The sequence below is a fragment of the Epinephelus fuscoguttatus genome, linkage group LG1 (assembly GCF_011397635.1).
Source record: "Epinephelus fuscoguttatus linkage group LG1, E.fuscoguttatus.final_Chr_v1".
In the NCBI taxonomy this organism is placed as follows: domain Eukaryota; kingdom Metazoa; phylum Chordata; class Actinopteri; order Perciformes; family Serranidae; genus Epinephelus; species Epinephelus fuscoguttatus.
The window spans coordinates 36,526,029-36,540,047 of record NC_064752.1 but is presented as its reverse complement, the minus strand read 5'-3'; the positions used below and the strand labels follow the sequence as shown (position 1 = coordinate 36,540,047).

The 14,019-nt window shown below is 42.4% G+C and overlaps 1 protein-coding gene across 5 annotated transcripts in view; it reads left to right on the top strand.

The window, feature by feature from the left end:
- ppfia4 (PTPRF interacting protein alpha 4) overlaps window positions 1–14,019 on the top strand; it is a 76,224-nt gene that overhangs the window by 44,278 nt on the left and 17,927 nt on the right. For all 5 annotated transcript variants that reach the window (XM_049584109.1, XM_049584137.1, XM_049584099.1 and 2 more), the window contains 8 exons: window positions 6,690–6,791; window positions 6,948–7,112; window positions 8,666–8,740; window positions 9,360–9,431; window positions 10,835–11,056; window positions 12,292–12,426; window positions 13,095–13,229; window positions 13,420–13,503. In XM_049584109.1, coding sequence (XP_049440066.1) covers window positions 6,690–6,791; window positions 6,948–7,112; window positions 8,666–8,740; window positions 9,360–9,431; window positions 10,835–11,056; window positions 12,292–12,426; window positions 13,095–13,229; window positions 13,420–13,503 — 990 coding nt within the window. The remainder of the gene's footprint in view (window positions 1–6,689; window positions 6,792–6,947; window positions 7,113–8,665; window positions 8,741–9,359; window positions 9,432–10,834; window positions 11,057–12,291; window positions 12,427–13,094; window positions 13,230–13,419; window positions 13,504–14,019) is intronic.

The window sequence follows — 14,019 nt, the reverse complement described above, 5'->3', positions numbered from 1 at the left end:
GTGAGAGTGTTTGTGTGTGTGTTTGTCTCAGATCTGAATTGTGTGATTTAGATTGTGACTGTCTAAGCAGTTCAGCTAGTGTACCGTGTGTGTGTTTTGCCTGTCACACTTGATTTAATTAGGGATGGGGGATGTGGAGAAAATCAAATATCACAGTATTTTGTACCAAATAACTCAATATCGATATTGCACTGATATTGTAGGGTTGACTGTTGGTGCTTTCACAAAATATTTACACAGTGATTTTTATTTATCAGTAATTATTCGTAATGTGGATATAATGACTAAGTGGGTAAAGTCAAATAATAGAACAGTAGAACAATCTGGTAAGTTAAAAAAAAAATTACATCACTTTACTATAATGTAACCTTTAAAAACCAGGAAAATACAACACTTAAGATATTATGATATCCAAAATCTAAGATATCTAGTCTCATTTTTCATTTTTGAGTATTTTGCCCAGCCCTCAATATAATAAAGTTTTTAAATGTATCGTATATGTATAGCAAAGTAAAGCACTACAGGACAGTTCCCAGGACACATTTCAAAAGTAGGGCTGCACAATATATTGGGGTTTTTTTTAATTGTCATAACGTCAACACATTGACACTTTGAATAGACCACCAATGTATTAAATCACATTCTGTCTGTACGCATTATTTTGTCTGATATGCACCATTCTGTTAACTTTTTGGCCACTCAGACAGAGCTCTCACTGTTGGGCAGGATCCAACACTGCCTAATTACCTGTACTCAATAGAAAGTTACATTGGGCCAGTAAATACAGTCAGTGAGCGACTGAGGAACGTTGCATTGCTTTGGTTTGCCTTCGTCAGCCATTCCTGACAAACAAGTTCAAATGTAAAAGAACATTAATTGTGGGGCGTCCAGTAGCTCAGTGGGTAGAGCGGGTGTCCCATGTACAAAGGCAATGTTCTTCCTGCAGTGGCCGCAAGTTCAATTTCAGCCCACGGCCCTTTGCTGCATGTCATCCCATCTCTCTCACCCTTTCACGCTTAACCTGTCCTGTCCTTTCTTGAAAAAGAACATTCATTGCGCCTTGCAGAGAAACATACAAATGGGGTTGAGAATGATGACTGGTGTTATAAGAAGCGTAGCTCCTTCGGGAAATAGCTCACTGCGCACTGAGCGTGTGGTCGAGCAAGAGAGGATGAGTGATGGTGGATGTGCCCAGAGTGGACAGCTGTTGGCGAATGGAACAGAGAAGAAATTAGCAGGAAAGTTGTCAAGTGGTTGTAAATGTACAGTGTAGGTTTCAGTCTGTCCATGAATAAACACTGCAGCTCCTCAAGATCCAAGTAAACTCTATTTATACAGTATATAAGCATAAGCACAGGCACTGTACAAGTCTGAATATATATCATATATTACATATTTTCCTCATGTCCTGCAGCCCTAATAAAAAGCACGAGGCAAATTTAGAGAGGCACATTTGTGTGATTACACTCAAATTGTTGTTCAGATCACATGTTTTTACTCCTGATCCTTTAATCTACAGCAACTATCCATATTAAGTTTGATTTCTTTTTAGAAACCTATACATTTAGGAGCTTTTTTTCTGCAAAATACAACTGCACAATGCATACTGAAGCCACACTAGTCCACACTGGTCAGCCTGTGCATACTACTTTACAGATAACAAGAATAGGTAATACCATCAGGATCGGTGTGTGACACAACACAGTGGTGAAGACCAGTGCAAACCAGAGACCCTTGCTGTGTCTCAAATCACATACTTCCGTTAGTACACTTCCATGTAGTATACTATGTGCACTATGTACTTGTTGGCGTAGTGCGCGAATTTTGACAGGGTAGTGTTGTCTCAAACCAAACACTGCTGTTGTGCACTCACCGGAAATGACGACCATAAATTAGCTAGTTAGCAAACTAGCATTAGCATTCACATTATCGTTCACGGTACCAAATCATCACAGACTGCTAAATTAACCCAATAAACATACTGCTGGCTTATACCCGACAACAGTATAGTGGTGCTTAGTGCAAAAAACATATGTATTTGTACAATGCAGCGACGTTCATGGTCGCACAGTCCTCGGCCACCATTTCCAGTTTGAAAAGTGGTCCCTCCCCTTCCGCTACATAGCCAAGATGGCAACCATTTAGGGTGAGAAGTGTCCATAGTTCCACACTCAACTTCTTGACCGTTTTGAGTGCACATTCTGGGTACTCATAGTGCACTGCATTTTTCCATACTTCTCAGTGTGAATGCACTTATGCACTCAAAATAGTAAGTGTAAGTACAGAAGTACACGATTTGAGACACAGCATCTGTCAAGACCACAACTTTACTGGCCATTACCACCAGTTTACAACTGTAAAACTTAAGACCAGAATGTTTCTGTACAAGATATATACAGTACAGTGTCAAGCCCTAAAACTGGGATGTAGAGATGTTCTTCTTCAACTTAGTTTTCCAGTCACAACTGTTCCTGTTCCACCTGCCTTACCAACAGGCCCTGGTATCGGGTGTATTGCTGTACTGGCATGTTCAACCAGACCTGGCACTTAAGGGGGAACACCACCTAAATTAATTTGCTATTTCCAGGAAAGTTCAATCAATAGTTGTGAACATGAGCTACCCTCTCTCAGAGCCAGAAACCAAAGAAGTGAGTCTCAGACTTGTGATGTCATTAAGTATAAAGTCTGGAGCTGCTCCATAGACAATGAATGGGAGTCTGATTCTGTGGCCCCCCAAAGTATTTGTTCTCTATTTTATACCCAAATGAGCTCTACACTGTTGTAATGTTCTCAGTTGTGAAACAGAAAATGTACCCGTACACTCAGAACACTCCCCTGGGTGCTCTCAGTGTCATCGATAACTTTTTTTTTTTTTTTTTTTTTTTTACAATTCTTCGTCTACAGAGCAGCTCCAGACTTTATACATCACTAGTTTTAGTTTGGGCTCTGTAGCTTTGGGATTTGGGAGACAGTCATTCATGTTTACTTATATTTTGGGGCTGTCTTAGACCATAGTAATAAGGTATGAATTTTGAAAATGGCGTAGTTCCCCTTTAAATTGTCACCATATTTTTTGAGGGCATCAGTGTGAAATGTTCCAGATTTTAACTTTAAAGAAGAACTTCTGTGTCATGCCGAGTGTTTGGGTCATCAGTGAGAAATGTGAGACCAAGAGTGCAGTGTCATGGCTGCAGGGAGCACCAGGACTTTTAAAACTGTGTGTGTGTGTGTGTGTGTGTGTGTGTGTGTGTGTGTGTGTGTGTGTGTGTTTGAGACAAGCAGAGAGAGCATAAGCCTCTGGGTATTGGCTTGGACTAAAGCCAAGCTTACAGGAAATGCCAACAAAGCACCAAGAGATGTTCAAACAACATGCACACACACACACACACACACACACACACACACACACACACACACACACACACACACAGCCTCTCACACACACTGGCACACACACAGATGTACACACTTTAGTAAACAAACAGCCACCCAGTCTCTGCTCCAGTGTGATCAAACCACAGAAAATATTAAAAACCAACTTCCAGGAGAAACTGTGTGAGTCACTGGCTCCTTCTCTGTTGTACACAGCACTGTTAGCCTCTCACCTCCTGTAAATCTAATCAATGGCAGACAATAACTAAAAATCATATGGGCAAGTGGATTACGTCCTCTGACAGAAGAGCAGAAGAGTTGACTGCTCAGGTAGCAGCAAAACAGACCTTGAAATATTTGTTGTTCAAGAATGACGAAAGCAGAGTGACATTTCAACCCTTTTTTCTTCCACTGATCTGAGGAGACTTGTGTGAGGCTCAGTTTACACTGTTATTACTTATCTGAACAGGACAGAATGTGGAGACTTTATAATCCCAAACCAGAGCAGGTGAAGCTTATCATTTTTAGCAAAAGATGTCTGACATTGTCAGGATTTGTAAAACTCTTTGCAGATGCATTAAATGTTGTCTTGCAGCAATGGACAAGTAGGGTTGCATCAGGTTGACAGATATCAGATATTCAGTCAGGCACATTATGTTGTCAGTCACAGAAAAGCCCACTACAACATTTTGAAATGCGCTGTTATCACAGATGTGTTTAAAGGAACTGTGTGCAACATTTAGGTAATATCTATGATTCAGGGTCTGACTGGCAGTATTGCTCAGTGCACAAGAGATTCTTAATATGGAAAGTAAACAAGTGGCTAAAGTCAAGAGGGCGTGGGGTCAAAATAGACTTGTTATACAAGATGGTATTGCATTTTTATCCATTCAGCTATTTACCAGAGATGGTTTGTAACTGTGTGTTGTTCACTAGCACACGGTAAATTTGCTTTGTTCTTTCAACATCATGTTGTGTTGTTAATATGCTAAATGGCTAAAATTTAAATCTGCCTTGTTGGGGCGATGGTGGCTTAGTGGTAGAGCAGGCACCCCATGTACAAGGCTGTTGCTGCACTCCAGCGACTCCAGCCTGTGGCCCTTTGCTGCATGTCAGTCCCTCTCTCTCTCCCCCCTTCACACTTGTCTGTCCTGTCAGATAAAGGCTAAAAATGCCCCCCCCCCCTTAAAAAAAAACAAAAAACAAAAAACAAAAAACATCCACCTTGTTGGTTTCCCAGACTACCACAGGCCACTGGTATGGAAAGTTATGTCCCCTCATGGAGGCGTAGAAAGCACAACTTGCAACTACATGAACCTTTCTGACTGAGATTCAGGCGACATGAGGCAACACAACAGTTGGCCTCCATCGTTGATTGTTCTTTTATGTTGGTTATGGTGTGTCTGGACCTTGACAGGCACGTGCTGTTGGACACAACAAAGAAAAAGGAGCTCAGATTACAACACACACAGAGTGCGCGTGACCTCATTCTCTTTTCAGCATGCCATCACTTTACATAAGCCTATCTACCACTTTATCTTTGCATAGCAAATTGTGGTTTGCTGCTGTGATACTGCTGAATATCATGTAGAGCCCCTTGAGAACACCCTTTTGTTATTTCACAAGAACTATGCCATTATGTCTTCACAGATCTTGATCAGACATATAACAATGATCCTTAAAGGACTAGTTCATCCGAAAAACTGCCAGGTAAAATGCTATTAAGGTTTATATACTGTAAAAACCAAACACACAGCAAGTTAGCGTGGCAGTTCTATCACAGTCCCCTCCCAAACTATTAAAGTTAATGGAGCCATCTCTTTACAGCTCCAAAGGAGCATAAAATGTCCATCAAATTTGCAATATGTGGTTGTTTGTGGTGCTGTAAAAAGGTGGTGCTGCTATCTTGAATAATGTAGAATGAAAGCACATGAAGTAACACAATGCTCACTCAACAGACTTGAGGATATATAGATGAGTTGTATGTCAAGTCAAAATAAACATTTGAATGTTAGGAAGTGTGTCCTTGCTCTATAAGGCCTCAAATCCTATTTTATGTACTCATCCTGTTACAAGGACGATGACTTGATCTTACCTTGACACAAAATGAATCAAAATCACAGTATTTCACTCTATGCCATGCCACCCCTACAAAATGTCTAAATCCTCGACCGAAAATTGCTTCAAACATGGCGTTCCTGACAGACTGAGTGGATCCCAACCAAACAGAAACCACTGTGGTCCAAATTCTAGTTGAGTTTTTCAAATGTGGCTATAGAGGACGTCTGGAGTGCTTAAAAGCTTCCTTGAAGTGCACAGCCATCTGTCAACATTGAGGAGCCTGAAGAATGAACGTCAATAAATCAAATGGCTCTTAAGTGAAATACACTTTCCTCACAAAGCTAAGAATTCATTTTGGATAATCTAATCTCAGTTTAATAATGAGAAGTCTCCCTGCCATCACTGGGAACTGGACACTGTTTTCACTTCATTGTATTTTCTTTTTGGACAACGTAATGAAATTTGTCATAACATTTTGATCTGGCTAATATTATATAGTGCTGCAGATTTGAAGGAAACTCGATTTGTTGCTACTGGAAAAAGAGCCACAGATAATTCTTTCTCCTACAGTTACGGATTAGACATAGTGGTATTGACCATTGTTATTTAATACAGTTAATACATTCTGAATGTGGCTCAGCCGTAGTTAAGGTCAAAATCTTGACCTTTTTGTCACACTTGGCAAAAAAAATTGACTCTTTTGTATAATTGGACGCAACACCATTTGGTCACTTCTTTTTGCACTTGCTACTGTAGTATTATGGCTCCCAAAAACCCAGAGGCAGGCGCTGAGGTGGGCAGAGTGGCACAGCTGAGGTTGTGTTTATGCAGATCAGATAGCACAGTGCCATTTTGGTCATTTCCACCTGCTCAGACCACCTCTTATCGCAGGTGCACAGAAGGCTTTTCTCAGACAGGATCCTTCGGACAACAAGTTGGGAGCAGCCGGTCTGAACTGCCTATTATTTAAGTCTGCCCTCACTTCACCTACTGATAAAGTATTCCTCCTACAGGTACTAACACTGTGCTCATCCTGTGCTGCTCTGCGCCAAGAGTGTGCTTGTGCCACAAAAACTGCAAAAAAAATACGTCAGCCACGCCCACGTGTTTGCACCCTGAGATTACAGCTGCATAATATGTGCTCGGTTTCACAAAAGTAGAGCCCATTATGTTGATCGCTGATACAGTATTAACCTCGGAATGGGTGTTGTGCTTGTGTGTGTGTGTGTGTGTGTGTGTCTGTGTGTGTTGTGTAGGAGTTTGCCACCCTGACGAAGGAGCTGAACATATGCCGAGAGCAGCTGCTGGAGAAAGAGGAGGAAATATCTGAGCTGAAAGCTGAAAGGAACAACACCAGGGTATGTGTGTGTGTTTGAGTGTGTGCATATGTTAGTGTGTGGTGATGCTGATAAAAACAAACAATGTTTCTAAGCTTGAAATTAGTATTCTCTTTGGTCGTGGATGCAATCATGTGTGTGTGTGTGTGTGTGTGTGTGTGTGTGTGTGTGCTATAGCTGCTGCTGGAGCACCTGGAGTGTCTGGTGTCTCGTCACGAACGCAGTCTGAGGATGACAGTGGTGAAGAGACAGGCACCCCCACCATCTGGAGTCTCCAGCGAGGTGGAGGTCCTCAAAGCTCTGAAGTCGCTGTTTGAACACCACAAGGCTCTGGATGAAAAGGTGAACACACACAAACACACAGAAGGGCTGCGATCTGTTCTAACAAATATATGCTGAGGAAACAATTGCATCATTTCAGGGGCCAAAGCACTGAAAGCGATAATTGACGTGCTTCATTTGAGGAGTGTCACTTGATGCCTCTCTGGCACTCCAGAACCAGAGCCAGCTGTATCTGAGGAGAGGGTCACTATTTTGGAAATATTGTTGTATATGACACATACTGCAATTAACTCTCTATGTATTTCTATTTGAGTAAAGTTATATGAAATTACAACTTCACACAACCAGCGGTATTTTGGGAAAAGATCACTATTTACGCAGACAGGCAAAGTTTGTATGCTTTACAGATCCCCCCTGTTAATTTTCTAATTAACATGTAATGTAGGAGGGCAACTGTTGGCTGCATGTGGTTGATGAACTCGCATGTCATATACGTAGCGAAAGCTCCTCTGCTTCTGATTGGCTTACCCTGACATTCTTACCCTAACATATGACAATATTTGTGTTACAAAAAAGAAAAACAACAGAAAAATTGAGCTACTGTTGACAGAAGTCATTGAAGCATGTAAGACATTGTCTGCCCTACAATGCTGTGTTTCTAATATGCAAATAATCTACTAAGAAAAGTCTTGCTGGCTTTAAATACTTGAATAATGAATAGATTGAAACCAAACGCCCTTCTCACTGGAGGACAAAATGACACTTGTTGCCGCAGCAGATGTCGACTCATAAGCGAGCATTGAACAAAAAAACCTGGTTTATAAACTGCTTTTGTAGTTGGAAGAAGTCATCTCAAGATAAAGTTATTTGTACCAATACTCCCAAACAGGGGCAGGGACCTTTTCTGTTTTTTAGTCCTGTAATGTTATCCCCACTACTGACAGTCCCCGACTTTCTCAGTTCAGCTGCCTGGAACACCAGTTGACACTGACCTCTGGTGGTGCTTGCTGAGCACTACATCACCTCAATACAACATCTCCATATCAGTTCAGTGGAAAGATGAGTGTCTGTATATTGGACGGTATTGAAAATCATACCTTATGTATACCCCTGTATACTGTAATACCCTACTGCTCAAGCCTAGCGCTGTCACACACGCCAATTTGTTGCTCCTCGTTTGTCTCATTAACAGAGCTGCTCTTCTCCCTCACTAATTAATTCTGATGAATTTGGTTTGTCTGCTTGTCTTCTCAATGTTAAGCTATTAATGAACCTCAGCAAGCCCTGAGTTTCAGAGTAAAAGTTTTCTATTGGAGGGAAGAGATTGTTGTTGAAAAGCTTTTAATGATGACTCTAAACAGATGGAGGGATTCTTGAGTTTGCAACAACAGCAAACAGTTGCAGCAGCAGATTAAGACAGGAAGAAATATGATAATGTATTCATATAACAGGGGGAAATTAACTTTGAACTGAACTCAAGGTAAAAAGAGCCCCGTTTCCAGATTTAAATTCTCTGTGTTTCTAAATTATATCCAGAACTGTGCCTTTACATCAGCGTGTCCTCATGTCTTTGGACTTCATCGTGATATGTGTGATCTTGATGTGTTTGTCAGGTACGTGAGAGGCTTCGTGTGGCTCTGGAGAGGGTGGCCACCCTGGAGGGACAGCTAGCAGCTAACACACAAGAGGTAAGGTGTGTGCATGTGTGTGTGTGTGTGTGTGTGTGTGTGTGTGTGAGAGAGTTCCTTAGTGTGGTTATTGGTAGTGAAACATCTGTTCAGTCCCTTGCAGACATCTGTTGAAGCCTGCGGTCTGATCTTATATATGCTTCAAGTGTCACGCTGGGTGAGAGGCTCTGTCGTCTGAGCCCTCTGTTCATGCACACACACACACAAATACACGTGCACAGACACAAACTCGCCTTCTGTACTCATCTAGTTAAAAATGTCATTAAAGAAATCACTTTAAAGATAAATTATGCTAAATATTCACAGCAGGCTCAGTTAAAGCAAATCCCAGTGGGTTATGTAAGATTTAAAGTGAAGTTGCATTGATCACACAGTTTTGTAAGAGGAGCAGACCCTCACTGAAACAACCCCCTTCTTCATCTATTCTGAGTCTAATTCATATTTGTAGTTGTGTAAAATATAGCAGGGCGTGTTGTCTGAAGCACGCTGGCAGCCTGAGAGCCAGGCTTCCCCTTTGGGAGGCTAAGTTTTGTTCTTGGATTCACTGAAGGAAGAGAGAAGATGGTAAATGTGAGAGTTTGTTCATTGTTCTTTTTTTCCTTTTTAATCTACATTGCAGTTGAACATGGTGAGGCAAAGGAAGGATGGTGACTCGGTGGAGCGAACAGATGGATCCAAACCTACATGGAAGGTCTTCCTGGCTGTGTGATTGTTTTTCTGCTCTGTGATTTATCTTATGTCTGCCTATAGTAATAGTGTCCGTTTGGCTGTCGGTCGCTGTCTTTGCATCTTATTATGCCTTTTTTCCACACATTGGCATGCATACTGTACACAGGACAGGTTAATGGAGCTAAAATGTAGCATGAATCCTCCTTCGCCTTTCTGGTAATTCTGATATCATCAAGACTCTTGCTCTTTATATCGAGCCTTGTCCTCCATGGTTTGAGGCCAGCCCTGAAATGAGCACACATTATGTAACTGCGTCTGGGTCCATCCGCAGGGACTAACAAACCTCCCTGTGATTAAACAGCAGAGCCTGGAAATCGCCTTCGTCTATACGGGCCGGCAGCCGAGGAGAAGCATCACAAGACCCACTCGCTTTGGCTCCTATTTCTTTGGCCTTAGGATAAAGAGGGGGAAAAGTGTCAATATACAGCACTTTTATTAAAGGAATAATCAAACTTGGAAAAAAATCAATAGCAAACCATTAAGTGGAGAGCTAGGAGAAGACTGTATCAAAGGATGGCCACAGAGTGAGGGAGAAAAGATGAGGAGAGAATTGGCTGGAGTACCAGCATTTGGAGGAAGAGTGTAGTGTAGATGTGTGAACACAGTGTGAACTGTGCAAACACACACTCTATCAGGACATTTATCCACGGCTTCTGCTGCCCTGCTGACAGTCACTGCCCCCCGGATGTTACAGTTAGAGGATATTTGAATTCAAAATGCCATAAAATGATCATGATCACATGCACTTTTTCAGCAGGAACCCAAACCAAGACAACATTAGAGCCATGTTGTACCTGTTTGCTACACACTGTCAGTCACGTGGGGCTTTAAAGTCCTTTTTCCAAAATCCACGGGAGTAAATCTAATAGCTAAACTGGAATTACGCACAATCACTTGTATCACCGGGTGTTTTATTACACAGCCTCAGACCATTTGGCCCTTTTGCCTCCAGTGTGTCTGTGTATGTTTATGTTTCTGTAACATATTCATGAGCTGGCAAAATTGGCACATGAGGGAGCTGAGGGGGTCCTACTAACTTTTGCTGCCCACTGTGTTGCCTGTCTGAATATGTGTCCCTGAAGGTTTGTTTAATTAAGGCCCTGGAATTAACTGCACTTTGAGCTGCGAAGAGAAGAGAAACAACATCAAAACAACAACATGGCAGCCTAACCTCACACAACCCACCCTCGTATTCATAACGCTCCACACTTTTATATCTAGGTCATCCAACTTTATCAGTTCTGCAACAACTCTCAATATCATCCACCCATAGTGTGCACATTTCTATGTGTGTCTCTGCCCTTAAATATATTTCATGTGAGAATGTGGATGTATTTCTATTAATGTTGTGTGTCCACCTTACAGAGACTGCCCAACGGCTCCATAGACGCCCACGATGATGGCAGCCGGGTGTCGGAGCTTCAGGAGCTGCTGGATAGGACCAACAAGGAGCTGGCTCAGAGCCGGGAGCACTCAACCACTCTCAATGGCCGCATAGCCGACCTGGAGGCAGAGCTCGCAAACGCACGCCGAGAACTGAGCCGCAGCGAGGAGCTGTCAATCAAACAACAGAGGGAACAGAGAGAGGTGAGAGTAAAAGAAGCAGGCTTTTGTTCTGGTAGCAAGCACCGAGAACAGCCGGCCATAAAAACCTGAGGCTTTTTCTAATAGAATTTAACATTGTGCTGCTTTGTGGAAAAAATATGTCCCTGTATTAATTCATTATGTCATTCTTTAAAAAACTACACACTAATTTCTCATGCCATTGAGATTTCTCACTTCAACACAGAAACTGTATATGACAGCTCATGGCTCATGGCGTACAATAATGAGACACAACTTTACTACAAAAGGGTGCAAGAAGACTCAAAATGACCACAAGGATCTGGGCTGTTGCCACACAGACACTCTTATGTCAGCTCTGAGTGAAAAAACTACCCTAAGGATGGACATTGATAATAACAGCCAGAGGAGACTGAGTTCCTTGTTTTGGTTTTTTAATATTTTGAGTCTGGGCAATGGCAGGTCATCATCAAGGCTGGGAGACTTGGTGGTTTCCTTCCAATCTCCAAGATACATAAAACTGTCTTGTCATGAACATGCTTTGTCTCATTTTTGCTGTCTTCATCAACTTTAACTACAACACATTTGTATCATTACAAAGTACATACACGTCTTGTATATGAACTGCAAAAATACAAGATACTATGAAGGTTAATACACTGGGTTCCCACATGTCTTTGAAATCCTTGAAAGTTTGTAAAACTGAGGATAAAAATGAAGGCGCTGAAAGTTTTTTAAAACACAGATAAATAGCCATGGGTCATTGAAAGTGCTTGGATTTTAATATTTCGTGCACAAACAGAAACTGAAATTCTTTTTTCTTACTTAACACTAGTAAATAGACGATGATTCACTGTCTGCAAGTGTCTCCCGCAGTTGCGTCATTGTTTCATGCACCACCTGCCATCACAGTAACACAGCACATTGTGTTCACACATTCAAGCCTTTCTCTTTTTTTAATGTTGTGAGCTTCTGTAAAGCCTGCTAATTCTCATTATGAAAGTTCTCAGTGTTATAACAGTAATTAACCCTGATCCATGTCTCAAACTGTGTCGTGTTGAGCCCTTGAATTGGGCCTTGAAGGTCCTTGAATATGATGTTTAAGAAGTGTGGGAACCTTAAATCATATATTGGGGAAACACAACCATACATGTAGGGATGATGTACAACATTGTGGGTCTTTGCCTCATCGTGCCTGTTGTTGTAGGCTCGACTCTCATGATTTCCCTGTTGTTGTTGTTGTGTCTGTGCACCCATAGAGAGAGGATATGGAGGAGAGGATAACAACATTAGAGAAGCGCTACCTTGCTGCTCAGCGGGAGACGACACACATCCACGACCTCAACGACAAACTGGAAAATGAACTGGCCACCAAGGACTCGCTGCACCGACAGGTAACACACGCGCAACAACACGAGCCATAAAGAGTGCCTGACTTGGATTTAAGCAGAGCATCTGGGAAGACAAAGAACAACAGCCATGCAGTAAGCTGCCCTGTCACAAATCAGTAAATGAAGCCTGACGTAAGGACTAAATCAATATTTATAAATGTGCCGTGTCATTATTCCGCTTCATGTTCAGGCTTCCTCGGATGTGTTACAATCCTAATGTGTTGTTAAGTGACACCAAAAATGGCACAGTTGTCTTGATGCAAGGTGACATGTGAGTCGTGGATTCAGGCTAATGTGCTCTCTCTCTTTCTCTCTTGCAACATTTTAATATTTCATGCCTCAACATTGTCATCCACAATAAAGCTGAGATAGTGACACAACCAATAGTTTTTCAAAAGTGTGCCGATGTATATAAAGCATTGTAGAAAAGTTTATTCTGGGTTTGAGTGAGCAGTAGAAAAATGGCGCTCAAAGGTTCACATGTAGTTCAGGGTCGATCCGAGTTCAGCACCACATGGGGAATACCAGAAACATCCTCGGTTTGTGCCCACGTGTCGTGCCCTTGCTACTCACTGGCTGCACTACACTGATTACACCTCTCTGGTGATCGTGCTAATGTTCGGTGCACGCTGGTGTGTGTGTGTGTGTGTGTGTGTTTGTGTGTGTGTCAGAGCGAGGAGAAGGTACGCCAGCTGCAGGAGATGCTGGAGATGGCTGAGCAGAGGCTGGCTCAGACCATGAGGAAGGCTGAGACACTGCCAGAGGTGGAGGCTGAACTGGCACAGAGAGTGGCAGCCCTTTCCAAGGTAACACACACACACACACACACACACACACACACCAGCACACAGCTGTAGAAAACATAGCAAAGGATGCTGATGCAATAAAACAAGAATCAGTTATTTATACAAATCATAGAAGCAGATAGATATTGAACACATTTACAGAGCTTAAAGCCAGGCAGTTGTATTTACATGTAAGTGTCTCCCCCTGCAGGCTGAAGAGCGCCATGGCAACGTAGAGGAGAGGCTCAGACAGCTGGAGTCACAACTGGAGGAGAAGAACCAAGAGCTAGGAAGGGTGTGTGAGCATATGTGTGTGCGTCTGTGTGTGTGTGTGTGTGTGCACCAGCCCTGCAGGGTTTCTCTGACCTCTCACTTTGTTGCGTGTGTGTGTGTGTGTATATGTGTGTGTGGGGGGAGGGGTGGGCTGATGCTTCACATTAGTTGGACGCCTTGACTCTTGGCTCCATGCTCCTTCATGCAGACACGTACATACACAAACACACAGGACAGACGCACATATGAAGGGCTCTCCATTTTCCCGGTGCATTGTTGCATGAATTTGAACCAAATCCACATATCTTGCTGCAACACATCCCCTCCGCCCCCCCTCTATACGACTGATTGGCTGCTATCTTTAGACTCTGAATAATTCACGCAAGGCTAATTTCTCTCTCTCTCTCTCTCTCTCTCTCTCTCTCTCTCTCTCTCTCTCTCTTCGTGCGATCTCATGACTATATTTAGTTAAAGGAGCTCTCTGAGGATGCAGATTTTTGTTTGTGTGTGTGTCTGTGGTGTTAATTTACTTTAATGA